Source organism: Struthio camelus, chromosome 3 (assembly GCF_040807025.1).
Source record: "Struthio camelus isolate bStrCam1 chromosome 3, bStrCam1.hap1, whole genome shotgun sequence".
In the NCBI taxonomy this organism is placed as follows: domain Eukaryota; kingdom Metazoa; phylum Chordata; class Aves; order Struthioniformes; family Struthionidae; genus Struthio; species Struthio camelus.
This window is the reverse complement of record NC_090944.1, coordinates 113,748,866-113,775,827: the sequence shown is the minus strand read 5'-3', so window position 1 is coordinate 113,775,827 and position 26,962 is coordinate 113,748,866. Positions and strand designations below refer to the sequence as shown.

At 45.1% G+C, this 26,962-nt stretch overlaps 1 protein-coding gene across 6 annotated transcripts in view; it reads left to right on the top strand.

Annotated features, from left to right (window-relative positions):
• The window catches only part of RD3 (RD3 regulator of GUCY2D), a 44,861-nt gene extending 18,130 nt beyond the window's left edge, over window positions 1–26,731 (top strand). The window contains exons 1-4 of one of the 6 annotated variants that reach the window (XM_068939771.1): window positions 3,684–3,792; window positions 10,461–10,591; window positions 13,317–13,625; window positions 20,443–26,731. In XM_068939771.1, coding sequence (XP_068795872.1) covers window positions 13,330–13,625; window positions 20,443–20,740 — 594 coding nt within the window. In that variant the 5' untranslated portion in view covers window positions 3,684–3,792; window positions 10,461–10,591; window positions 13,317–13,329 and the 3' untranslated portion in view covers window positions 20,741–26,731. Of the gene's footprint in view, window positions 1–3,677; window positions 3,793–4,019; window positions 4,529–10,460; window positions 10,592–13,316; window positions 13,626–20,442 lie in introns of those variants that run through there. The other 5 variants (XM_068939772.1, XM_068939770.1, XM_068939774.1 and 2 more) reach the window with 5 other exon arrangements.
• Window positions 26,732–26,962: the final 231 nt, after the last annotated feature.

Sequence of the window (26,962 nt, the reverse complement as noted above, 5' to 3'; positions counted from 1 at the left end):
TAATTTTTGCTGCTCAGCTTGCCTTTCTGCATCTGTTTTTTGGCTGAATATTTCATGACACTTCATCATTTTCACCGGTAGCGATAAAAATATGGAAGTAATATTTGCTCGGTTAAGTTGCTCAGTTAAGATAACCAGCAATTAAATAGAAAGCTACACCTTTGTTAGACGACTCTTTATAACAGTGAATAGACAGGCAAGAAAGAGGCAACAACATTTTAAAAAACACCTATCAGATTTTCTGGTGCAGCTTAGCTCTGGTGCACAGCAGTAAAAATATCATTGGTTCTGCCAGCTGCTGCGGTCCGTGCTCTGAACCCCAGCTTACAGGATATCTCGGAGAGAAGGGAATATGTCACGGCTGGGAAGTTCCTGTGCTCTGGATGATCTCCACGAGTATAAATATCTTTGAAGGCCATAGCTAACTACACCCAGTGCACTAGGGTTAAAGGTGCTCTGCAGTACACAAGGATCAGCACACGTCCAACCTCCCTTTGCTGACTACAGTGTATCAGTAGCAATACGCAGGTAGCGCTGGCAGCATTGGGCGGGCAGCAGATGCAGCACAGAAAGGTTTGTATGCGTTTACCTCCTAGTGACACAAGAGGCTAGCGGTGGAAAGCTCCTGGCAGATAATTCACACCACCTCTCTACAGTGAGGCAAACGTTTTCTAGTGCTATGCCAGAGTTCTTTGAAATGTTTGAGTTTTGGGACTCACTGTCTACAGAAACTTTCTGCCCATGATTTAAATCTTTTTGCTGAAGCCACAGCTTCTGCCTGCATTCTCTTTCCCAAATCTCTTCCTGTTACTTGCAGTTAATATTCCTTTTAAGCGATCTCTTTCCGTTCCTGGCATTTTAGAGCCTCGTGAGTCTGTTTTCTGTGACTTCAGGAACTCTAGAATTTAGTTAACCACAGCACCTATCATTTTCTCCTAAAAGAGGGAAGGAGAGCAAAAGACCAGCGTCAGAGCCCGATCGGACACAGCAACTCAGGCGCTGATACAAGTGAGAGGAGAAAGGCAGTTCACTTTAGAGCTGCCCTCGCGAGAACATTATAATATGCTTATCAGAAGGCAAGAGTCCCTTTTGGAGTATTAGGCTCTCTGTAGTAGACCTATCTCCCCATCTAACAGGTTTTCCTGAGAAGGTCTGTACACCCCGTTCTTCATCCAGTTGCGTCCTGGGACACACTATCCAAGTATCTACCTCTTTTAGTGACCCAGAATACTATTTGCTGAGCTGAAATTTTTTAACCTTCTGGATCACTTCCTGATGGGGGAGGTGACAGCCCACAGCAGCTCGTGCATCAAACCCAAGCCTTACAGCCTCAATGGATGCATGCTGCACAGCCCCATAGCTCGTGCGTCTCTGTGCTTCGTGGCGGCACCCAAAAACAGCATGCGGAGGGAAGAAGGGGCAGCCCCACGGTGAGCGGGCAGAAAGAAATTCACTACAAGAGACATGGTAACACTGCCAGGTTTTCTCAGATGAGCCTCGGCTACGAAAAGGCTGGGGACTGCTGTTAAAGACTGAATGAACTTTTTCTTTTTCCTCATAGTGCACTTTTGTGTGGGTGGGCTGACTGGATTTCAGGCGAACAGCAGGAAGATGATCTTCCCAGTGAATGAAAAACTGCTTTGCTGAGGGAAAAGCAGCACTACACAAATATGACAAATAGCTAGCAAAGTGACACATTTCCAAGCTAGGTCCTAGGCCTTTGAGAACGGCAATGCACCCTCTGTGAGTCCCATTATATTCACTGATGCACTTTGGTAAATTAGCCAAAAACAGCAGGCCCCATATAACCCTACTACAAAATACTTGTTTTTTGTCAGTGATTAAGTGAGGTTATTTGCTTCTGGCTGGACTCATGCAGAAAATAACGGTGGGATGATTACTACTGACTGAAGGAGTCCATCCCTAGTGCCAGTGCCAAGGTCTACGAGTTGAATGCTGGAGCATGAAGGTACTGCAGCTAATATCATGGGGGCGCCGGTGAGTCAGGGCAGAATTTGATAAATGATGGAAAACAACAAACCCAAATGGGCAGTACTACGAATTACAGTGTGGTGAAACTTGCTCAAGACTGTCATGGCATATTTGCAAAAACACACTGCTAAATAAAGTTTTACTCCATCTATGTTAGCAGAATAGTGCTACTAAGCAACTGATGATGCGACTTTGACCAGCTAAGTCATTTCAGTGCAACAGGATAAGAACCCTTGGTTTCAACTGCTAAATTAGGTATAGGAGAGATGAATGATTTTTCTGTTCTGAAGCATATAAATTTCCAAATAAATGCTCCTGAAGATGTTCCCCAGTCATTGTTTTCTGTGATTCATGGCAGGAATTTCCCAGGAATCCACTGTGCTGAAAATATAACAACTCATTTACCTGGTACCTAAGTGTTTCCACGATTGAGTTTGTTCTGCATCAGTCAGAGGTGATGACTTTTGAAATAGGTTTTAATGGATGAAAATATAAAGGCCCTTAGCCGTTTAAGGTGACTTTTAATTGAGGCCCAACAATCCTGTGTTGAACAGAGCACAGACAAAATGTTATAAATTTCTGTATCCTGGGGAGTCTGCTGGGCTAGGGTTGAAGCTGCAGACAGAGGTATAGTCCTCCATAAATAATCAGAGCAGAAAATGCTTCTAATCTCTTTGTTAGTCCTGTTATTTGATCTAATAATAAACCAGTCATTAAGAAAAGCCTCCTCATACATTTTAATTTCAACTGCAATGGACATCTTGTAACCCGTAATTGTTTAGCTGCTCTGCTTGGAAATTTAGGTTCCTCCTTCCTTCTGTTTTGATTTATGCAGACTTAAACGAGCTGAACCTCCACTGTCCTCTAGCTGTGTAAACACGGCAACACCAGAATTTTGGTGGTGATTTAGCAAAGCTTTTCAGTATGGACGTGACTTCACACACAGGCTTAAGCAGCGTCACAGCGCCTGTGCTATCCTCGGCCCAGGCCTCAGCTCTGCGACCCCCTGGGCGCCGCTCGATGTCCCTTGAACGCGGTGGGGTTTGGCTCCGCTCAAAGGAGCCGCGGCAGGGTGCAGAGCCGGGCCCAGGACCTGCCACCTTCTTCTCCGTGCGGATTCACGGCTCCGGCGGCCTGGGGGCGGAAGGAGGAGCGCGGGCGGTGGGCGCTGCGCGGCGGGAGGCCTTGCTCCTCGCCGTCTGCCGCCCCACTGCACGGCCTGGACTCCTGTCTTTATGGACCCCTTACTAAACACAAGCACGTAGTATTTCCAAAATCTACCCTTTCCTTGCTGTTCCCGTTGCCCAAACCTGCTCTCACAGCGTGCTCGCTTCTCAGATGAAGTACCACCCTCCCACATCGCCTGCCCTTCACCTTCCCACCCGTGACTATCTCCGACAGCTCCCTCGCACCCCCTTGGACGGCGCCAGCACGGTCCCCCCGTCCTTGCAGCTCCCGTGCCTGCCTCCCGACTGCCCCCCGCAACACCTCGTCTTTCTTCATCCCCCCACGCTAGTAAGACCTCTGTGCCTGTGACAGCTATTGCTGTTTATCGCTCTACGCCACGGCCCCCAGCGCCGCCCCCCGGCCCCGGCCCCGGCCCCGGCCCGCCTCAGCCACGGGCGCCCGCCGCCGCCGGGCCGCGGCGGTTTGGCGCGGTCGCTATGGCAACGGCGGGGGGCGCGGGGAGCGCCTCAGCCCGCCCGGAGCCGCCGGCGCAGGGCGGCGGGCGGCGGCGGCTCCGCTCAACTTCGGCGGTAGGGGCGGCGCGAGGCGGCGGCGCGGGAGCGGGTCGCCGCGGTAAGGCGGAGGGGGCGCGCTGGCCGTGGCGGGGCCGGCGGGACGGGGGGCGGTGCGCGGCGGAGGGCAGCGCCGCGTTTCTCGGCCCTCTCTGGGAAGAAGGCGGCGGCTTCGCCCCCGGGGAGAGGGCTTGCCCCGCTGAGCGGCTCCCGCGCGTCCCCGCTCCGGCGACTTTCTGCGCGTGGTGGCGGCGGCGGCTGCCCGGCCGGGGAGGTGCCGCGGGCCGCGGAGTCGGGCGCGGAGGGCGCTGGAGGCAGAGCCGTTAGCGCCAACGGCCGGCGGGGGCGGCGGGCCGGGTTTCAGGGCTTTGTAAAGGCCGAGTTCAGTACAACGCGTTCATCTCCTCGGGGAATGTGCTCGGCTTCAGGTTTGAACACCCCACAAAGTTCTCAGTTTTTTGCTTTTTTTTGGGGGGGTGTGTGTGGGATTTTTAAACAGATACTGAATCCGGCCAAGTCAATGGGCGTCACCTTCTTGACAGGCTGTTATATGTCTTAGAGGTACCAGACCGAGCCCCGATAGCTCGAAGGAAAATCTGCTGTAAGCTCAGCTGTTATCCCTTTAAATGCTGGTCACCAGGGCTAATCCATATCCAAACGCGGGTTTAAGTTTGCCGTGCCAGTTTCGAGGGCTTGACTTCAAGCCAGGCCCTCTCTCTGGTGCCCTGGTCACTAGCGCTGGTGTGGGTCCGTCTGTCCGTCCGTCTGCACGAGCAGCGGGTGCGCGGCTGCCCAAGGTGAGCGGGGTGAGTGGGCACGGCGGGGGGCCGGGGCGCGCAGACGGCTGTCCGAGCTCGGGGGCTTAGCACTGGGTGACTGGTTACGTAAAGAAAAGGAAATTAGGAGGAAGGTAGGGCTTGTGCTGCTTGTTTCAGATCTGACACCTGCCCCACTAAGCGTTTCTGAGGGCTGAAGTCCAGAATTCAGTAACCCCCGAGTGGTCCCGCTAAGGCCAGTCAGGTAGCTTTGGATCTATGGCGGTGTGAGTGAGAACAGACTGCACCTTTACATCCCTTAGTGCTACCACGTTAATTAAGGTCTGGCTCAAGGCAGCAGCAGCGCTGGTGGCTCCTTGGATGGCCGCTGCCTGCGGACGGGCCGTAGGTGGGTCGCACAGCTGTTGCAGAAGAGAAGCGCGAGGTTTCCCAGAGCTCTGCCTGTTGCTCCCTACGCTGTTTGTGATCTCTATGAAGAGTGGCTTAAGTTTTCATACTGTAAGTCTAGCATTCTTCTTATGAGGGCTAATTTAAAAAAAAAGTGTATTTTTAAGTAACTCCTGTCACAAGGATCAAATTTCAACCCTGATCCTAGTATTCCCCAATACGGGCACAACTCCCACATAGGTTAATAGTTCTCCTGTCAACTGAGACTGCAACTTTGAAGCTCTCCAGTAACTACTCCTTCTGATAGATACTGTAACCAAGATTCAGTACTGAACAGAAGAAACATACAGGCATCTGTTAAAATGGATTCTCACCTTACGAGTTACTCTCGCTTTCGCAGCAGAATCAGTCCTATCCATTTTCACAGAACTTAGTCTCGTCTGTGCCACAATATATACATAAGAAATACTTTAGTGGACCTGACAACTGTTGATAATGTGCTTTTGGGTCTGAGTTTCAAGCTCGTGCTTCACTTAATTCTGCAGATATAAGTATCTACTGTGAATGGCAATATTGGAAACTCCAGAGTTTGTGGCATCATTGCCCCTTTAATAACAGAGTATATTACAGGAATTGTATAATAGAAAAAAGTGAGCTGCGGAGCTCCCCGAGTTTTAATTTTGAAATCATTTTGTGTTGGAGACTTGCATCAGATGCTTACTGTTGCTTTATGGTAGCATTTTGTGGTTTGTGTAGTTTTAGTAACAGGAAAGCTCTGTGCCTATATTACCTGGGATCTCTCATTTACATGACTGATGAAGAATACTTTAGGTCCCTATATACCACTGAAAGCCTGACTTTGCAGTCTGTAGAGAGCAAACTAGGCTATAGTATTGAAGGTGTGCTTGATGTACCACCAGCAAGGTAGCCTTGTCTGAGCAAAAAACAGCAAATCAGTGTGTATTTTAACTTCCTGGCTTTGGCAGGTTTAACTAACAATCTAGTGTAACTCTTATACGATATTTTTATGGTTGATATTAGAAAATATTTATTGCTTAAAACATGAGTGGGAATTTGGCATAGAAGTAGTCCTGGTGCTCAGCAGATGGAACTTATTTGCTCTGATAAGTAGGCAAACTGTAAAAAGCCACTGTGCTATGTAAGCAGATTTGAAAACCACCCACCCTTTTGCTTCTGCAGATAACAGGAAGATTATCTTCTGTAGAGAGTTCCAGCCATAACGAGAGCTCTAGGCTCTTGGGCTGTTCGTTCACTTTTCCTTCAAGATCTGTAGCCTGGATTTTTATCTGGAGTTAACCGACACAGCTCTTTTATTTGTTTGTTTATTTATTTTCAGTGAAGGAAATCTGTTTTATATCAGTCCAGCTTCACTGAAGATCATGAAGCTGTACCAGTTTTGATCAGCTACCTTTTCTGCCTATGTTGTTTTGACTGGTCATTTAAAAACAGCTTTTTCACTGACATCTGAGCCCAGTTCAGGCCAAGTTCTTGTGTCTTTAGCCCTCTTGCAGTGTAAGTCCGGATATGAAATGCACCAGAAATATTTGTTTTCTAAAAGACTGATGCTCGAAGAATGTATTAGAAAACTATACACATGCAGTCAGAGCAACACTTCTATTCTTTACGCTTTACTTGTATTCTCAATTTTAAAGAGTTTCATTACAAATAAATCTTTTCAGAGCTACTAACTGTAGAAAACGTGACATAACTATGTATGCCATAACCATTGTGGTAGTTTCAAAAGGCTGTTCAAACATTCCTTTGGTAGAAATGGTATCACTTTTATTCCTCTCTTATCTTGCAGCCCTTCTTTCAGCAAGGTATGCTGTGGCTGCCCTTCTGTTATGCTACTAAAAGGTTTTATATATATACACACAGACATGTATATATACATTTATATACATTTATATATTTACACCATTGAGCACATTTCATAAGTGGCTTAAGTGACTCATAACTCTGTGGCAATTACACCAGACAAAGAGGCAGCCCATTTCTATAATGCTGAGAATGCAGAGTCTAGTGGAGAAAAGAATCATACGGAATATGAGAATTGGACTGTATGCAGAATGGCAGTATGCACCTCACAGATCTCCGAGAGATCCTGTCATTCAGAAGCAAACCAGCACAGTGGCAGGAGCCATCAGCCTGCAGCAGGCTGGTCCAGACCTAAGCAAGGGGGGCCAGCATTACCTGGCACATGAGTGCCTGCTGGGTGCCATAGTGTCCCTGCTCCCATTAGCACTCTCAGACACTGCTGTCAGGCTCTATCTGTCATTCTTTAACACCTGCAGCCATGAAGACCTGACAATAAATAATGCTTCATTTAAAGCACTGGCTTGATCCCCTACGCTTCTGTTATTGAAAACTCCCTGCTGCTTGAAACAGGGTCATGCCCTTGGATATATATTAACGACTGTGAAAATTCTTTGTCCACAAATAGCTTGTGTCCCTCAAAGCAAGAGAACAGGTATGCTCATAAAGTGAAATACGTTCTCTGATGTGGTCTAAAAGCAGACCCCTGGGCCTCCCCAAGAATCCTCTCTATTCAGCAGTTCAGGGTGAGGAGTGCTGTTGCATTACTACCGGAATATTTGCATTGCTTTTAAGTATCTTGATCGAAAAGCTCTATCAAACGCTTTGCAGCATTAATTGTCTCCCAGCAAGGTTAGGGGGATAGGTGTGGGCTCTCAATCTGAGGTCATAATTTCCACTGAGATTACAATAGCGCAGCAAGTAATTGTAAACACCGTAGCCTTCCACATTGCTAAGCAATAAGAGAGATTCCATCCAGAGGGGAGGTGGCTTTCTCTGGGCCCTGGGGAGGTAAACCTCCACATGCAGAGGATAACGATAACTAACTCTGCAGAAAAGTGGTGGAGAACAGAAAGCAGGGATTCTATTATGAGGTTAGGGTGGGTTATATAAATAAAATTGGGAAGGTGTTGACAGCAGTTTCTTCATTAGAACTGTGCTAAGATTCTTCATTTGGAACAAAATTAAAATATCTTTGTCACAACAAAAACAGCATTTGGGATTCATCCATGATGCTGTCACTATTTACACTGCTTCCTGCAGGTACAGCTAGCAGCACAGCCCTGACAACACAAACCTTGCCCGAGAAGCTGGTTAAATGTTGCATCAGTTATCACATATAAACTTCTGAGATGGGTGTAGTCAGACCAGCTTTAATCTACCTTTGAGTTGCAGTGTAGAGAGATAACTTAGATACCCTTTGCTGTCTGGAGGACACTGTCTGACTCTTCTGGAGGATGTAATCCAAACTTTACCGAAGCAGAAAATAAAAACTAATTCATTATTTTCGTATGACCCACAGTTTCACATCTTTTGTTTTTCCTGTGACTCCAGTTCCTTGAAAAATGGCTCAGATTATCAGCACAATTTGGGGATGGGGCTTGTCCTACTTCTTTTAGAAATCATATTCCTCTATTTGTTACTCTCTGATCCCGCATATGTGGAAAAAGGTTGAGTGCATGAACAAGTTCTATTTCTCTGCTCTCTGCTGCTAGTAGTAAGGAACTACCACCCACAAGATGGGAGAGAAGGCATTTCCCAGCTCCTCAGCCTAATTTGTAGGCATGCTTTGCCCGGCTGACAGTAGATTTCCTCGGACTCTATCTATAGCCAACTGAAATGAATGACACTATTACCACTGACGTCACTGGACTTTGGCTTAGGCTCCCACTCGTCCAAGCCCTCAAGAACTGTCTCCCTCTGCCCTGACACAGCTGACTTACTCTGAGGACTACTGTAAATCAGTAAGGATTATCAGTAGCGCTCCTAGATTAACAGACTGCTAAGAGAAAGGCAAACCACAGGAGACCTGTCAAACTGAGAAGAAATCTTTATCGAGAGTCAAGCTATATTCTCACTTTTAACAAATGCAGATCCCACTCTCTGCCTACTCCTTTCCAGTCCTGGAGGGCTTTGGAAGCTGGAAGCCAGGAGAAGGATCAATGGAAAGGGAATTCTTCGTTCTCAGAAGTTCAGTTTCTACCAGGGAAGCAGGTGCTGCTGATTGACTCATGGCTTACCAGACAGCAGCCCTGATGTAACAAGTCTTAGCAAGTGGTCATCCTGCTTGCAAGAGCCTGAAGGAGATTGATGTCTGTCCAGTTATATGAACAGCCTCCAGCAGACCAAACAATAGCCAGAGAGCAAGCTACAGAACAATATTTCCTTTGTTAGAAAAAGAGCTAGGAAAGGCTGTGATTCTGTTTTGGGAAGGTGAGAAACAGAGTGAGCCAAGCAGACCTTGATACTACTGCTGACTCCTTTGTGCAGTCTCTGGAGCAAGAAGTGGAAGAATTGGGGTAGTAGTACAGAGCATGTGGTGAGAACAGAACGGACAAAGCTCTAGAGGAGGTGGGAAGGAGAGAAGTGCAGCAATTGTTGAGAAATGAGATTTAGAAAGAGACAAAATGTTTTTTTGAGACTCAAAGGTGCTTACTAACAATTGCTAAAAAATTGAAGGAAACCCTCAGAGTCTGTGTGTGAGAGAGAAGTCAGGAATTCCAGGCTTTAACGTAACTAACATAAAAGGATGCTTAAAACCCTGAGAGGTAGTTGGCCAGACTTGTAGTTAACAGTGTGAAGGGAAGGTTTGGCTTCTAGTACAGTCAATGACACAAAAATCTTGAAACTCGGAACTGCTTCTGGAGTGGAACTTCTATAAACCACTCTTAAAATTTTGCTCGAATAGCACTTGACCAGTTCATCAGCTGAATTAGTCAGCTCCCAGGCTAGTCTGTTATAAAGGGCCAGAAGATTCGCCGACTGTACAGCATAAATATCAGATGGGGCAGTGTCTCTCTCTTTTAGTAATTTTAATATGAATACTTGCAAAATGCACTTTGGTCCTTTTCCCCAATAAGAAGGTAATTCTGAACCTTTTTCCCTCCCTTTAGTTGGCCACATGCTGCTAACGGGCCTTTGAATCTTTCCTAATAGGAAAGCCATTTTGAGTCATTTAATGATTAGCCTGCATGTGAACTTTAAATTGAAAACAGCAGCTACAATTAGTGGAGCCCATGGTACCTCCTGCAGGCTGCAAGGACCAGTAGTGGGGAGAGTGGTGGCTTGTCAATCCTGCTAAATAGAGATGGCCAGTTTCCAGCTCTCAAGAGGAGGAAATGATGGATGAGGGATGGGGAAGGAAACAATCTCATACAAACAAGGCTCCCTTAGGAACAGCTGGCAAAAGCAGCCACTGAGCCTAAAATGCTTGAATAAGATTTGCCTTCATTTGAGAACAGGCCATTTCAATTGCAGGTGAGATGTTTTCCTTACTTCATACTCTTCTCACTTAGAAGTGGATTTTCAAATAACATATGGGAGAAAAGTGCAAGCCCCATTCAGAGTCAGTAGTATCCATGTTCCTGTATCACATGGGTTCTTTTGCAAAAGCTAATCTACTTGTCACTAGTGTTTTATGAAAGCTCTCTGCTAGTGCCGAGCTTGGGTTCAGCAGGCCGTGCTCTGACAACGTATCTGAAATATTTTTCTAACTGATTGTCCTCTGCAGAACGGCCTTGATATTCAGCGTAAGTGCTAAGCAAAAGAGTCCTTCTTGCACAGATCTGCTTGCTTTGAGGGAGGACTGAGAGATGAAACAAAAAGGCAGTAAGAAGAGCCCAGGACCAGGTGAAAGTCAAGGTGGGTCAAGTCAGAGCCCAGGCCTCCTCCTTGCTTTGTTTCCCAGTTCTAACCACTAAATTACTCCCTCATCCCTCTTGTAATGAAAGAGTTGGTGAGCTACGAATAGCTGGGAGAAGGAAGAACAGCCTTAGCTTCACAGCTGATGCTTCTTTATACTGACTTTCCTCAGCTAATGCCACTGAAGTCAGCAGAGTTAAACCAGTGTGAGACCAGGTCACAGCCAGAATAAAAACAGAGTAAGCTAACTCTTTGGCTGGTAAAATACCACAAGTAATAGAGCATGCTCAGCCTCATCAGGTGAAGGTACTGATGAAAATAGCGATGATAATTTAATTGGTCAGATACCTGACCAATTGCTTATGATAAATTGCTATTCACATGGGTTGAAAACAGACAGAAGGCTTTTAAACCTTTTTGCAACGGTTTGTGATCTATTCTGCTGCTCACTTGCTAGCAGGCAGCTCACCTATGCTGCATTCAGGGAGTGATAAGACTATGGAAGGGGTCTTAGGGTTTCAGGATCTTCACCCTTAAAAACCTGTAATGATGAGTGAAGGCTGCCGCCATGTAACAAGATCCTGCTATGTTTTAGGATGGTAGGATTGTAGAGTTGAAGCTGTCAGCGCATCGCTTCCAGCCTGTGTTCACTGGCTTGGGCAAATAAGCCAGCAGCAGGCAGCCAAAGCGCTGTGATAATGAGAGCAAGATATTGCTGGTAGCTGGGGTCAGCTGGTGATGAAAGCAAATGAAAGGACCTGCTGCTGCTCCTCCTACAGCACACAGAAGTTAGATAGGAGCAGGATGACTTCCAGCTGCTGCTGCTGGCTATGGCTAATATCAGAAGAGCAATCGTATCTGGTACTTAGGGCCAAAAACCAGTTGCTACAGGGATCCCTCCTGTATGGCGCTGTAAACTAGCAAAGGCATTACTGTTCATACAGTCCGAGAGCATGTGCAGCCTTACAAGCCTAGGCAGCTAGATCTGAGTCCTGTGGAAGTCTTCAGGCTTTTATATCTTCCTTCTGAAGAAACAGATATTGCTTGCTGTGAGAGGTAGGATATTGGACTGGTGAAACCAGTCCTTTGATGCAGTTTGCCAAACTTACTGATTCTAGAAAAGCCTGAGGAGTAGACCTTGAAATCATTTCAAACTTGAGACACTCTACAGACTATCCAGGCCTTTGGAGCTTATTCCTTGAATGGTGTGCCATATTTACATAATAGGAACACTTCTGAAAGAAAATAAGGCTGCGTTACTGCAAGGTGAAATGGCAAAGGCATGGAAGCATCTGAAGCAGCCTTCTTGCCCAATGCAAATGGCAACGGTTTTCTTGAGACTCAGGAGTCCAGGAGCTCCTAGCTCTCAGCTTTAGTGAGAGTACTGGGTAGTTATGAATTTCTGGTGATTTGCACAGTGACTAAAGACTCTAAGCCCCAAGATAACATAAATCAAAAGCATTATTTTTCTCCCAGTCTTCATGATTGTGTCTCTAAGTGGTAAGAATTTGCTCAGACCATGCAGAAGCAGGCTCTTTAATCCACTGCCCTTATGTTAACTTTTGATGCCATGTCCTGATTGGGCTGCTGCCAGGAAGAGCCTTTTAGTAAATCCCAGCTGCAGCCATAATTTGTGCCATCCCTTCTCCCTGGGGTCTAATGGATGGGAGGAACAAGGCATGTAAGTGTGCCATGTGACACATGCTGTTGCTGTTTTGGTCCTGTTCAGGTCCCTAGGGCCTGCTTTGGACTCCGTTGTCTTTAAATTCAAATAAAATAGTTAATAACTTTGCTCCGTGCCTTGTCCTCTTAAAAAGACTACGTGAAGGGATTGGGTAGGAGGGAAGTTAATTCAGTCCTTTGCTGAGCTGATTGGTGCAGTTTGTTCTGCCTTCTAAGTGCTGCATAAATCCCCAGCAGCAGAAACATCCCTCTTACCAAGGTTTACGTTGTTATTATTTCTGTGCTGCTACTTCCCTGCCAGCCCAGCCCCAGTTCCCTTGGCGCTGGTGGTAGCGCCTAAGGTGTGCTTTCCCAGCATAACCAACGGTTGGCCTCTGTTTGCAGAAGATGGAGTAGCCTTCTTCTGTGCATGCAACTCCTTTGCTGAATAATTTTAAGAGCTCTGGCTGATCTTGGAGTTAATGCAACTGTTGCTCCTGCCAGTGCAGGCTAAGTACAGAGGAGCTCTACCATTTCTGTCATGGTAGCAGCAAACCAGACCAGGTCATCTATCCTGCCCTACCCGCTGAGAATCCGCTGCTGGCTGGAACGTGGCTCCCAGGAATACCTGTAAACCCTTGACTCCATATGCCGAGTTTTTGCACGGTGCTGTGAGATCATGCCCTCTGGTGGAGGTTCAGACAGGCAAGCCCTAGCCTCAGCTCTTCCCTGGGGTAGAGCGCGCTTCTCCGGCCTAACGTGGAGGGAGCAGGTATCCTTCCGGCTTACCTTCAGACATGGGAACTGTGACTGTCATTTTAGTTATGTGATGACTGCAAGTTCAAGGGAAATGGTTCCCCTGTGCACTTTGCCTCTCCCTCGGCACAAACTAGCTGCTATGGGTGAGATTTCTTAAGGTGCTCAGCTGGTTCCAAGTGGCTAATCCAGTAGCACTTTTGGGTGAACAGCAGACTTGAGTAGTGTGGGGTGAGAATATTGTTGTCTGAACTGTGTTGATCATGGCACTGTTGTTCCTTTTCTCTCCTCCCCGCTCCCAATGAAGAACGCAGGGCACTATGTCACTGGCATCCTGGTTCAGGTGGAACGAGCCCCCAAACCGAGTTTCTCAGAAAAACCCCACAGAGATGGTGGCTGAGACACTAATGATGGAGCTGAGCTGGCAAATCAAGCAGGCAGAGAAGCAGCAGCGAGAGCGGGAGAATGAGTATCGCAGGATCAAGACTGGGGTGGACTACGGCTGGCTGGTCAGCTATCCAAAGCAGAATTATGATATCAGCCCAGGAGAACGGCTGCAGCTGGAGGATATGTGTACCAAAATACATCCTTCCTACTGTGGGCCTGTCATACTAAGGTACAGTGAAAGATCTGATGATACAAACTCTTCCTTTCCCCCTCTCCCCTTGAGGTATGCAAGGAGGGACTGTGAGTTTTTTAGAACACAGAACCAAGACTTGGCATCCAGTATCATAAATCACGTTGCAACAATACCTTTCTGAGATTTATTGTTTTAAGTCAGTTTAACATGGTATCTTTCCCTTCAAAAAGCTACTAAATGCCACATTCCCCAGAGAGTGGCTCAAGTGCTTCATGTTTCTGACCAGCCTGAGAAGCTTCATCTTGCTTGATGAACAGTTACGGATTAAGTATAATGATGGCTGTTGTTTCAGTCTCAGAATAATTCAGGCTGAAAGGGACATCTGTAGGTATCTGGTTCAACATCCCATGCAAAGTAGGGCCAATCTCAAAGTTAGATCAGGTTGCTCAGGGCTTTGTCCGTCCAATATGGCACATCTCCAATGTGGAGATTCCACAGCCTCTAGAAAACCTGTTTTAGTGCTTGTCTTCTCTGACTAGGGTCTCCTATCCTTTAAGGTGTGCAGCAGGTCTATGCAGGCATGTCCCCTCACACTGAAGGGGTGCTATTGCTCTTTTCAGCCTGTGAGCCTGGTTTTCCCCAGGAAAGGAGGAGGGTCTGTTTGGGACATCCCTTGGCATGGAGTAGGATGCAGGTGGGGCATGCAGTTGGGTTGAATAGCGAGGAGGTGCTTTTGCCTTTTGCAGTGTAGATGTTGACACAGCTTCGTGGACTTGCTGTTGAGCCTGCCAAGTGCTAGATATGGGATGGCTGCTTGCTGGTTGAATAAGCTTTTTTGGGAGTGACTTCAGAAATAGATGTAAGCCTGCAGCAGGCATGCAAACGGGAAGGGAGAGAGGCATCTCTTCTCTTTTATTTATTATTAGACCAAGCATGTTTCTCCTCTCACTTAGCCCAGTGCAGGTAAGGAGTAATGACTCTTAAGTCACCCTAGCCAAAGTGAAGTAGTGAAATGGGCCTTTATCATCCGCTTCCTCTTTTCAGCATGTCCTGTGATTGGGACTATTAAGAAGACAATTCTGGCAGGCCACATACGCAGGGGTGCTCGCACCCTGCAGTCCCTCACTGCAATGTGCTGGCACCTACCTTCCCTTGAACAAACAGATCTACAGCTTCCGCAACTAGAAATAGCTAGCTATTCCTCTGTCTTACAGTGGGGCCTGGCAGGGAAGCCAAAGTTCCCCCTCCAGGCCCCATCTTGCCCAGGGCTGACCCTTGGAAACAAGTTGGCACCAGGATTTAGCTCTTGCAAAGGCTGCCATGGTGGCAGAATTAGAGACTTGGGATCATTCAGTGGCCAAGTCCTCTCCTGTCAAAGTTTGCTGGGAATAGCAGGTGTCTGATACTTGCTTATATACTTGCTTATATAACTCCAAGCCCTGCTGTAAACAAGCCACCATAAACCCCTTGGGGTTCAGGGTTATTTTCACCTTCCTCAGGGGCACTGAGCAATGCCTTTCTGGCAGGCAGGTATTTCCATGAGAGCAGGCTTCTGTCATTGGAGATAGGAGGTCTCAAGGTTCATCTTCTGCTTTATAAAAGAGAATTCCTTTGCTTTGCTGAGCCAGATCACCCACAAGAGTGCTTGTGTTTTTCCACAACTTCTAGCTGCTCAGTGTTGTTAGGATTCAGCCTAGTGTTAACAGTACGTAAACACACTCAGCAATGTGGGCTGAGTTTATGTGTGCATAACTGTGGCAAAGGACAAAACCATCCTTTAAGAAAGGCTCTTGCAAATTGCCATTATAAGCCATTATGAATTGCATTACAGTATCATTCAAGGAGCGGCATGTTTCTTGTTATTCCATACTATGGCGTTTGAGTGGTTAGCAGAGCCACGTTAAAAAAGAAATTAGGGTTGCATTGCCTTTATGATTTCAATTTAGTGATTGAGAAAGGAATGTGATAGCCATAAGAATGACAGAACTAGATTGGGTCAGAGGTCTGTTTGATCTAATGTGCAGTCTGGTATCTGAGAGAGTGGCCAGTAGCATCTGTGTAGGGAAAAGAATAAGAACGAGGCATGCAAATACTACAGGATGGACGATTACAGTGTCTTCTGTATAGCCTCCAACCTAGTGTGACTTGTGACTTAGAGACTTTCTCAGCCAGAAATGGTACTTCTGTTTATAATTGTCCTGTGTGGCTTTTTCTTTCATTATTTTTTCAGGTTTTTTTTGAACACGTGTAAAATTGTAGCATTTGTGGCATCCTGTGGCAGAATTCCACGTCTGAACTGCAGTTTTGCTGTAGCAAACTGTATTTTGTTTTGTCTTAAACATGTACAAGTTTTATTCAATAACCACTTTCTCTTCTATTAGAAGAGACAGTAAACAGCTGAACCCTCCTCTCCTTCTCTGCCTTCTAATTGAGAGGTCTGTGGTTCAGAAATCTGCAATTGCTGATCTGGAAACAGTGAAAAATAGTGGCACCTGCCATACTTGGAACTGAATATGTATTGAATAAGGAAGGAGCATGCAATTGAACTACAAGACACTCAAAGTTGGTATTAATTCCCATCTCAAAGTGAGATAATGTAGACATTTTAATAACTTGCCCAAAGTTGTACAAGATGAGTATGATGGTTAGGAATTCAATTAAAATCTTCAGACTTCCAATCAAGTACTTTAATCACAAGATCACTTCACTTCTAATGTTCCCAGCTGAATACCTTGTCACCTTCTAATATCTAGCAACTTTTAGTAAATTCTGCCACCAAAAAAAAAAAAAACAACCAACTTTGCATTTGGAAATTCCAGTACAGAGCATGTGGTTCGGGGAAGGCCTTGGTTCTGTCTCTGACTTATCGAGCTTGATCCTTTCCCTTCACTCTCCACCATTTGAAGAGCTGATGTCCTTTCTGATCTACTCACAAACATATAATACTTAAATGACACAAGTAGCATGCATCTTGGAAGATGGCAGAGTTTCTGTTCGTGTCATGCAGAGTCTCCTTCTTTGTGAGATTCTCAGCGACAAGTCAAAGCCAGAACAAAACATGTTTGTATGAGTTGTCAAAGATGTCACTTTCATCTCCAAAAGAGTAAACGATTATCAAAGTTGTCTTTTTGTGTGCCTGCAGTTGCATCTACTGATAGGCAGAGTTTCTATATGTTTGTTTCTTTAGTTGTGGAGGAGGATGGAGAGGAGTCCTTTTTAAAGGAGAGTTGTTTCCAGATCCAGTTGGCCTGTTTTGTAAAAGTTCTATTTTGGGTCAATAGAAACTTTTCTTAGTCTCTTGAAATTCTAGAAGGATTCAAATACACTTCAAATACCATCACTTCCTCCATCAAATATTTGGAGAGTCCGATTTACTTCTTACATATAAAGCAGTTATGTTCAGGTGCAACTCAGCTGTTGTCAGAGGTTAATGGGTTGGAGGCTTGCTGATTATATTTAAAATTAAATCCTGGAACCATTTGAAGGAAATGACAATGACTTTGGTGAGGCGTTTAGTACCTAAGTGCCATGGTTAAACTGAATGAGTAGACTATTAGCTTGCAAATACAGAATGCTAGATTTTGCCATCTTGACTTTGAGACCTAGCTCTGATCAGTGGTTTTTGCGGTCTGTATGGTTTCTTTCAGTTTCAGCAAAAGTGAAGCTGTTGCTGGCTTCTGTCCTTCTCTGACCAGAGAGAAACAAATAAAAAAGCCTAATATGGAAAAGCAAACCCACATATTGGTGATCTGTGATGTCATTAATACCACAGGCTAAGGACTGTAATTTTCTAAGGATTATGTATAGAGGAAGTAGGCTTCATAGTGTGCCTGAATGTTAAAAAAAAAAAAAAAAAAAAAAAAAAGGCTCAAAATGGTAAACAAATCCATTTCCGATTTTAGTCTAAGTTGATACTTCTTGAGTGTTGTGGTTAGCGTGAATACCACAGTCCTTTTGGAGTCAAGTAACCTTCTCTGGCAAAGCTGTTCCTAGCTGTACAATATAACCAGAAATCTTGCTCAAAATATAGATTCAGGAGTCAGCAGCTAATTACTAGCACTAAGCATCTCATGTTTTCTTTGAATGACTAAACCTACTTAGAGCTGCCAGTTCAGGCAGGCATTCAAGAATGTGCTTTACTATAAGCATATTGTTTAAGTCCACTGACTTCCATTGGCTTTAACAGGTCTTTAAAGTTCAGGCCACACTGAGGAAACATACTGAAAGGGGGGCCTAGAGAACAAGGTAGGCAGATGACATTGCTTAAGAAAATGTGCCAATATGTGCCAAGCACAGCCAGAGTCTTAAAGTCTAATGGTTCTATGGGAAATTGAAGGATCATAATTTAAAGAACGAATGTGTTTAATCACAACAAATGTGTTGTGACTAAAGCACAACCTGGATGAGGGAACACACTCATCCCTATGTGTGCATGTACCTACTCAACAGGCTTCTGTGCTGGCTCAAGGTGTATTGACAGTCACATCTGAGACATTTACATTAGACTTATATAGTACGTTACAGGTTAGTTACCGGTAGTATCCTAACTCATTTCACAAATAAAACAGGTATATTTTTCTGATGAGTAAGGAAACCCTACTGGGAGATTTTTAGATAAGCTTGTGCAGTTGCCTGATTTGAAACTATTTATTTCATGCAACAGTGTAAGGGTATTAACCTATGCGAGAAGATAGGTGAGACTTATGCAATTTTGTATGCTTGACGCCACTAAGCAGCGCTGGGTGGTGGTTGTTTCCTAGTGTGGCATGCAGGATACAAACCCCTAGTCTTTGATTCCAGTGCTTTTACTGTATTTGTATGTTGTGTGTTTTGTGCAGAGAGCAGACCGCTGGATTAGCCAGTGCGTCAACTGGCTTTCACTGATAGCTGAGGAAAATAGCTTCAGTTATGCATAGGTAGCTGCAGCAAACATCTCTTCTGACTCATGGCCTGGGATAGCTAGTCCCTGATAGCCTCAGCCCCCGATAACCAGTCCACTGTTTCTATTGAGAAACGTTTGTTGTATACACACCTTTTGAACTTTATATGTATGTGGCTGGTCCCCTACATAAACCTGCTTGTACTGGAGTTGAGTGGGCCTTAAAAAGGGAAGAGTTAGTTCATGCTATCGGGAGGAGGAGAAAAGGTGCCCTTTCCCTTCTCCATCAGAAAGACAGCGGCTTTCTTTGGGTGACTGGCACACAGTCTTTTGGATTGCTTTCAGTTTGGTTTTTTCAGACCTGCTTAAATCCATATGAAGTAGTTCTTGTGTTGGTCCTGAAAAGTCAGAGGTAAATCTGCTCATCTGCACTAGCAGTGTTCATCACACGATTCTTGCTGTTGTAGCTAACTAGAGTGCAGACAGATGGCTGTGAAGGTGGAAAAATACTCCGATTTTAGAAAACTATTTACTTCAGCTATATTGGCTAGGAGTGTAATTAGCAACACAGCACATCAGCCTTAGATCCCTGTGCTTGGTGGCGGAGACACTACACCCATTTTCAGTCTTTCACAGGTCTAGCAATAGCCTGACACACACTACCATCTGATCTGGAGACATCATCCAGCGGTTTGTTACATAGCCTCTAAAACAGGAGGCAATGATGAAGTCTTTTGGGGTGCATACTTCCCAATACAAAAGAAGAGGGTGTATCGTTACATACATACGTATATGACAGCATCTCTTTTTAAAACATAATGGCGATAAAGTAATGAAATGAGTCATCCAATTCACCTCTGCAACACAAGTTGTTTTCAAGACACTTTCCCCAGTATAATAATAATGTGGAAAAGTCTTGGGTTTTGATGGACTCATTTGTCTAAGCTTCTGATAAGGACAAAGGGAAAAGTAAACCTATTGTGAGGACTGGATTCTTGGCTCTTCAGTAATGCTACTGAAGTGCCTCCTCAGAAGGCAGAAAGGATATCTGCAACATACCGCAGATCTGTTACCGCTGTATGTGCTAGCCCTCAGCAAGACCTATTCTCTTGCTCATCCAGGCTCTGCACAATTCAGGTTAGCATCAATGTGTAAGTACCTATTTGCCAGTCTGAATTACAGTGCCTCAGAGGCTGCTTGCATCCAAATATTCAAAGTTCAGAGGGTTTTTGTACGGGGAAGGGAGTACTAAGAATTGATTCTGAACAGCTGAAATGGATAGGGAAAACCAGGTGACTTTGGTAGGTTTCGAGTCAAACTTGTCTGGCTTGGTCATGAAAGGGGCTGTGCTTCTGCTGACGCTAAGTCCCCTCACACAGTACTGGTCTCTCCACAGCTGTACAGGTAGCTGCCAACACTTGCTGTAAGAGAAGCATGCTGAAATGTCAGCGTTCATCATGTTAGGATATAGGTCCAACACCAGGCTTCCACAGGAAGAGTCAAAAGGCATGAATGTACAGAAACTACTTAAGTCAGAATTTGCATTTGGATAATCATGTTTAATTAGCAGCGATGGACACATTTTTCCCAAAACTTGGCTAATCATGTTGTTTCTTAAGCTATTGATAGCACTCAGTTTTGATTTAATCAGTGTTGTATGAAAAGAGCACTTCCGTTTCGAACCTGCCACCACCTCACTTTGTTTTCTGCTGCTTATTTCTAGTGCTTATGAGAAAGTGACTCACTGTTTCCTCATGTTCTCTGGCTTTCCTGTGTGTGTGTGTGTGTGTGTTTGTTTGTTTTAGAGACCTTGAGCATATCTTCATGGCCTCTCCTTGTTGTTCTTGTTGTTTTCCCCTTCAATCCAGGGAGGCCCGCTTTGCAAGGGAGTGCAAGTTCCAAGCCTAATACTGAGACTTGGCAATGATCCCTAATTTGTTTTTAATCAAAGCTGTGCCTCGACTATGCTTTCAGATTCCGGCAACTCATTGCTGAATATGAACCAGAAGTGCAGGAAATATCACGGCTCTTCCGCTCCGTCCTGCAGGAAGCCGCTGAGAAGATCAAAGAGGAGGAAGAGGCCAAGAAGCTTGCTAGGCAATGGAACACAAAGAACAAAACCAGCCTCTCCTTAACAACATTTAAATCCCGGTCCAGGATTTCCCCGTTCATCAGTGACATCAAGACTATCTCTGAGGATGTGGAACGGGGCACCCAGCCCACCAGGAGGGTTTGGAGCATGCCAGAATTTCGGAATGCCAAGGATTACTGATTCTACATAGAACAAAGTTTTTAGACAGTGATCTTTAAACTCCCAGTCAACCCTTTTTTATCTCTGCCATCTTTGTTCCAGCTCTCTCTTCCATTCTGCCCCTCTTGGAAGCTGTGTCCATAGTAACTGCTGCTGATGCATGTGGTCTGTGACACAATTTATTACCGAACATGCTAGTCTTTCCTTTAATTTAGTACGATTCAGTAACCTTAAGGGCAAGCGTCACTGTCTCATTTTTTTTTTTTTATTACTGCTTTCCTATGGGAGATTAATTAGTTTTGTGATGTCTCTCTTCTCCTTCTCCCACTTTCCTTCCCCCAGCCTGGATGTACTTATCGATAAAAGCTTTTGGCCCAAACTAGTGAGAGCTGCTGGCTACAGCAAGCTTGCTCAAAGCGAAGAGGCTGCTTGCATGAGTAAGGCTTGCAGGATCAGGCCTATGAGTTAGAACTGAACTTTCCTAACAGCCTTCCTTAGTGCTACAGGCAACTTTTCACATGTGAATGTAGTCCTGCTTTTGATCAACTTTTTTTGCTGACAATTATTTAGCAATCAAACCTGAGTAGAAACAGACCCAAGGTTTTGGAGAGGAAGAACCAACATTATTCCACAGCAACCAGTTCATGCATGCTTAGGTTTCTTGGGTATTTTCTTTTTTTGTGCAGGCAGACACCTCCAAATATAGCACATGCCAAGCAGATAGAAATCTAACAACCTGCTGTGTAGATATACCAGCACGTACATCAGCGCTGTGTCAAGCACACTGCTCAGTCCTCTGTGTTCTGTGTTAAGTAAGTGCTCCACCCCATGTCCCAGTAATAACCCAGTAGGCTGAAATTAATGTTTATCACTGCGTTTGAAAGAACAGCGGAATACAATATCACTATACAGAGGAGAAGGGTGAAGGGAATTTGCATTCACCTACAAGGGTCTTTGTACAGGCCAAAGAGTTGAGGGCATTTTAACAAGCTGCTGCTGTGAGCGACTGAAGGGCTCGGGTTGATGAAGGTCTGTTCCCTAATCCTTCCCTCATGAGTGCTCAGAAGGCAGCTTTCTGATGTATCAGAGGCTGTTGGCCAGTGAGCTGATACTATTGAAGGAGATGCAATCTCCTTCACAGACGGAGTAGCCTGTAGGCCAACACAGTTCTGAAATGACACTTCAAGGAAACAGGAAAATGCCACTGAGGAGAATCCTGCTAACTCAGCATCCTTAGAAAGAACTTTCAGCAGAAAAGGAAAAGGAATGGCACTCTGAACGTTGTGGTTCCTGTAGAGAAGCTAAGAGCTAGTGTACTTTGTGATGACCAGCAGCAGGAGGGGAAGGAAGATCTCCCTCTATGACTGGCTTTTGGAGAGTCATCCCAGTGGGATATAGCCTTCTCGTGGCCCCCCCGCCCCCCACCCCGCTTTGTTGTTCTTTTGCCTCTTTCTGACTCCCTTCCCTGGGGATCTTTGCAGCAGCATGTGGGTACTACAGCCAAGATAAAACCCTTTGAGGCTGTGCCAACTCTGGGACGAATTCCAGCACATGAAATCTAGCCTAGACTATAAATCTACAGCTTCTTCCACTGGTGGAGGAGGGTAGCATAAAACAAAAATCAAGATCAAATCTTTAACAGCTCTCTAAGACTGTGGAGTTCTGGCTCTTCCTCTTTCTCTTCCGGGCAAGCCAAGCCTGAACCTGTGGCCTTCCCACTAGCATCAGGCTGGAGCATCTAGTCCTTTGATAAACACTGCTGCCAGCAGCCCTATGGACAGCGAGCCGAGGCTGGTTTTCATCAAAAACTCAGGGCTTCCAACTACAGCATTCAGTTTGGGCTGGGCTACTTCAACTCCAGGTCAATGAGAGAGAGTTTAATGCCTTCTGACAATCAGCTTGGTGTTTTTCAGCTGTGTGTCCTTGTGCAGAAATATGTGGCTGTGAAAATGAAGTAAAAACAAAAGCCTGTCATATTTAGTGTAGTCTTAGCTCTCTAGAAGCTGTTTGATCTTTAACCAAGGGATCACCACAATTTGCAAAAAAAAAATATTGTTTTTAAAAGTAAGTAAGTTTTAAGCATCTTTTTATTTATTTGCAAGACACTGTATGGCACTGAAAGCTGAGATAGATAGGGTCATTAATTTCACCCTATGGGTCTCTAGTCATTTTATTTGCATTCGTGTTCTATTTTGACACCTTCAGTATTGACTGTATTGATGCAATATTTGATGGACTGCTGGGAGAGGAGGGTCATTCTGATACAGAGGTATAAAGCTTCTTGTTACTGTACTGTGTCTGTAATGTGCTCACTCTTTCCTGAGGAGAATCAGGAGGAATTAACTTCCCTACACCACTGTACAAGGCCAAGGGATTCACCTGAAAGGTGTTCATACTATCAGTCAGAACGCCTTACAGCCATAGTATGTGCTTCATTAATAATCTTCAGCTAACAGATAGACAGTGCTCTTGTTTTACAGTCAGCAAGAGGAGACAAATCTTTCTTTTTGTCTGCGCCACATACATACATAATACTTGTCTGAAACACGTACAATTTGAACATCAGGACCTCAGCAATAACTGTGTTCCTCTACAGCTCTGCTCCTCTTAGGCTGCACTACTTGCAAATATAAACAAACATTCCTACACAGACTGGATGCAAAATCTCTGTTCTACTGGGCTTAGTCCCTCCTGAGAGCTAGTCCAGTGTCCTAATTCTTAAAGGATAAAACATCAAATAGGGGCACAACTCCATTAACAAACAAATGAACTTAAGTAGACTCATTCCAAATCCTCAACCATTCTTTCATAACCAAGCAAGGATGTTGGTGTTAACCCAATGCATCGGCTGTTGCCCCATCAATGCTAGCGTTACAACACTAGCCAAAGGACGTTCTGTTACCTCAGGAAAGATGCAGCCCTTGACTTACTATCCATTCAAACAAGTAAGGACAACACCTCTACAGCTCCTCAGCTACACTGCTCAGCTTCAAGGGGCTAAAACTCCTGAGCTGCTACTCACCTGGGAGAGATTATGCAGCCCTGCTTCTGCTGACAGGCCTGGCCCACAGGTCATGGTAGCCTGCAAAGATGTGCAGGAAGTGAAGTTCCTCACCAGTGTCAGCATATAGTTGGGCAGCGCCATCAAGCCCTGGGGCACCGGAGTGAGCGTCACAGGAAATACCTGTCTGCCGTGATTGCACTGTTTCTATATTACATCATGGAGCGTCAAAGAGAATTAAAGTAAAGCTGTAAAATACAAACCAAATTTTTGTATTTGTCGTCCTTAATTAAAGGGCTCTTGAAACTTTATCTGTCTACATCTAGCCAGACACAACAGCTGTTCCAATGCCCTGCTGCACAACTGTGTATGTATCAAGGCAAGAGTGGCTAAAGAGACTTCAGCTAAACAGAAGACATCCTCTCACCACAAGGTATGAATGCAGCCACCTGCGTTCTACCCTGCTGCTTCCACCCAGGGAAACAAACAGATGCTACGATTTAAGGAGATACATAGCTAGTATTAAACAACTGCAAAGGTCTGAAATTCTCTGAAGTCAAGTGGCTTATAGATACAACCTTTAATTTAAGTCTTCATCAACATGCTTCCAAGCACATCTTAGTTTAATCAGTATTACCACAAAATGTGGAGTTATAAGTGACAAAAATGTATATTTTGTCTTCAGCTACTTTTTAAGAGTTCTGTACTTGATCCTGGCTACTAGAAACCCTTCTTATTAGCAGAGGCCTCAGCTGTATCAGGGCTTTTCATGCTAAGCACTGTATATGCAAAGCATGCAAGTGATAAACAAGAAGACATATTCCCCCCCCCCCCCGCCCCCAACACACAAAGTATCACCAAAGTGCAGCTCACATTACTCAGCACGTTGTGGAGATCAGAGAGATGAATGGAGCCAAAAAGGGACTACACAAGTTCAGAGGGTAAGTTAACCACAGCGGTCACGATGGAGCCTACAGCACAGGCCCTGCCCCCATTCCTTGCCAGAAACTGTGAAAACATACTAGGGGACCAGCACAATAGCTGTTGTTTCTTACCCTATTTCCCCAAAACATTGCTACAGGCCTCTCTTATGAGCTATGGAGGGCTGAGCCTTGAATGGAAAGCCATGCTGATGTTCCTGTATTCTGCTTCACCTCCCAGATAAAGCACATCATTGCACTATGATTTTGCCTAAAAAGCATTTTGGGAAGCACACTGGACTGCAAGAGTCAGAGAACACTTGCTGGCTGTGCCTGCCATAGGAGAAGGACTATCCGGCCCTCCCCCTCCCCGCAGCCCCACCCCGCTGTGCCAGGCAGCGACATCGCCATCTCCATGCCTGCCTTTCCCTGGTACTGCCGTCCGCACTGTGGGCTGCCAGCACAAGGGAATGGTTGTTCCTTTGTATGATCACACAAGCTGGGTTTCAAGCTGGCTCACATCAGAATGAGACCGTGCTCACTCCAAGAACTGGGTCTCAGACCCAGGTGTCTCACAGACCCTGGCATGTATTTTCTGTGCAATTGCTGCATAAAGATATTCTCAAACTACGGGGAAAAAATCTTTCTAAGATCAGATCTTAATAAGCATAACAGAGAAGGGTGAGGAAAGGTGCTACAAGAAACACAGTGAATCATGCAGTGATTCATGAACACAGTACAATTAATAAAACTACAGATCCCTAGGGTCTTAGCCGGATAACCAGATTATAGTACTCAACCTAGTATCTCACCTCTGTATTTTAGTCACAATTACATTTCGCTGCAACCAAATAAATCTAACCTGGCCCAGTGAGAGATATTGCAGAAACATGGGAAAGAGCATGCATGCTTTCTATATCAGAATATCTACTCTCAGAACTTAATTATTGTTACAACTATTTAGTGACCATTACACCATGCTATTAGAGGCCTCCATCAGGTCAAGGTCCATATAGAGTACCTTTTCCAAAGTACTCTTTCTCAGCAGTGTAAGGCTACCTGAAGCAACAGATTGCACCTGAGGACAGCTTAAATAACCAGATGTGGTATGATGCAGTGACAGTGAAATACTTCTCAGGTTTTTATACTCTGGCACTGGAGCTCTAAAATTATTTAACAGGTGGAAAAGATCACAGCTCAGTTTTTAAAGAACTCAGCAGTCCCAGGTAAGGGCAGTGCAAGGAGAACAGCTGGTCCTTCCAGGTCCCTACTGGCACTCGGCTGATTGCTCCTGTTGCATTCAACTGCTTTGAAGTTAAAGGCTCTCCTCTGCCTCTGTAGACAAGACATGGCACGAGAGGTTATTGTCTGTCCCCAGCACAGCCAAACAGCCAACAGGGGGAAACGAACACACACAGGATTAAATTCATAGGCCAGCAATAACAAATGTGTCCTATAAACAACATGTAATTAAGTCTTTTCAGGCTTTATAACCCTTCATAGGGTTTCAGAATAAGAAAGCAAAAAGCCAATGTCCAAAGGGGAAAAAAACAAACAAACAAAAACAAACAAAAACCCCACTTTTCCCTGCCAGTCTGTCTGGACAGCCATGCCATCTGCTGGTAGATTTTAGAGCAGCGAGCGATTAACCAGAAAACAGCCAGCAACTTTGTAACCTGGCCTGTCCTCACACATACACATTCCTTACTCTGGCACAGCGCCTGGCCTACACTACTGTTCTTCCACATCACTGTCACCTAGAGAACAGCTCACAAATGAAGAGCAAAATAAACACAACTGATATTAGTCGTAGGGTTTAATGCCATACTGGAAGGTAGAACCAGCAGCTGGCATGATGTCAGAACAGTTGTCTTCTTAAGCAATGTACCTCAGCAGCTAATGCACATTTTTTGGATTGGAGATGAATGTTCTTCACACTGCTTAAAAAGGCTGAAAACATGCTTGCTTAGAGCCATCGGCACCATGCCCTGCTCTCCCACGGAAAAGTCTAGATGCTTCACACTCCTTGTGAATCACAATTTAAGAAGGCCAGAACCAAACAGGTAAGGAAAAAAAAAAAAAAAAACCAAAACACAAACAAACACAAAACCCCCACACCCTGCTCTCAACAGCCAAATAAATAACAATCTCTCCTGGAAACTAATTTTGATGACTCATTTTGTCCAGATATGGATATATACAGCTGGGTATTTGCTCATAATTTTAATCAAGGAGTTGCTCTTCAAAAGCTCATCATCCCACAGCTTCAAATATAAATGAGTATCAGATGGCAGCATATTCAGGTGTGCCCAGGACCTCATA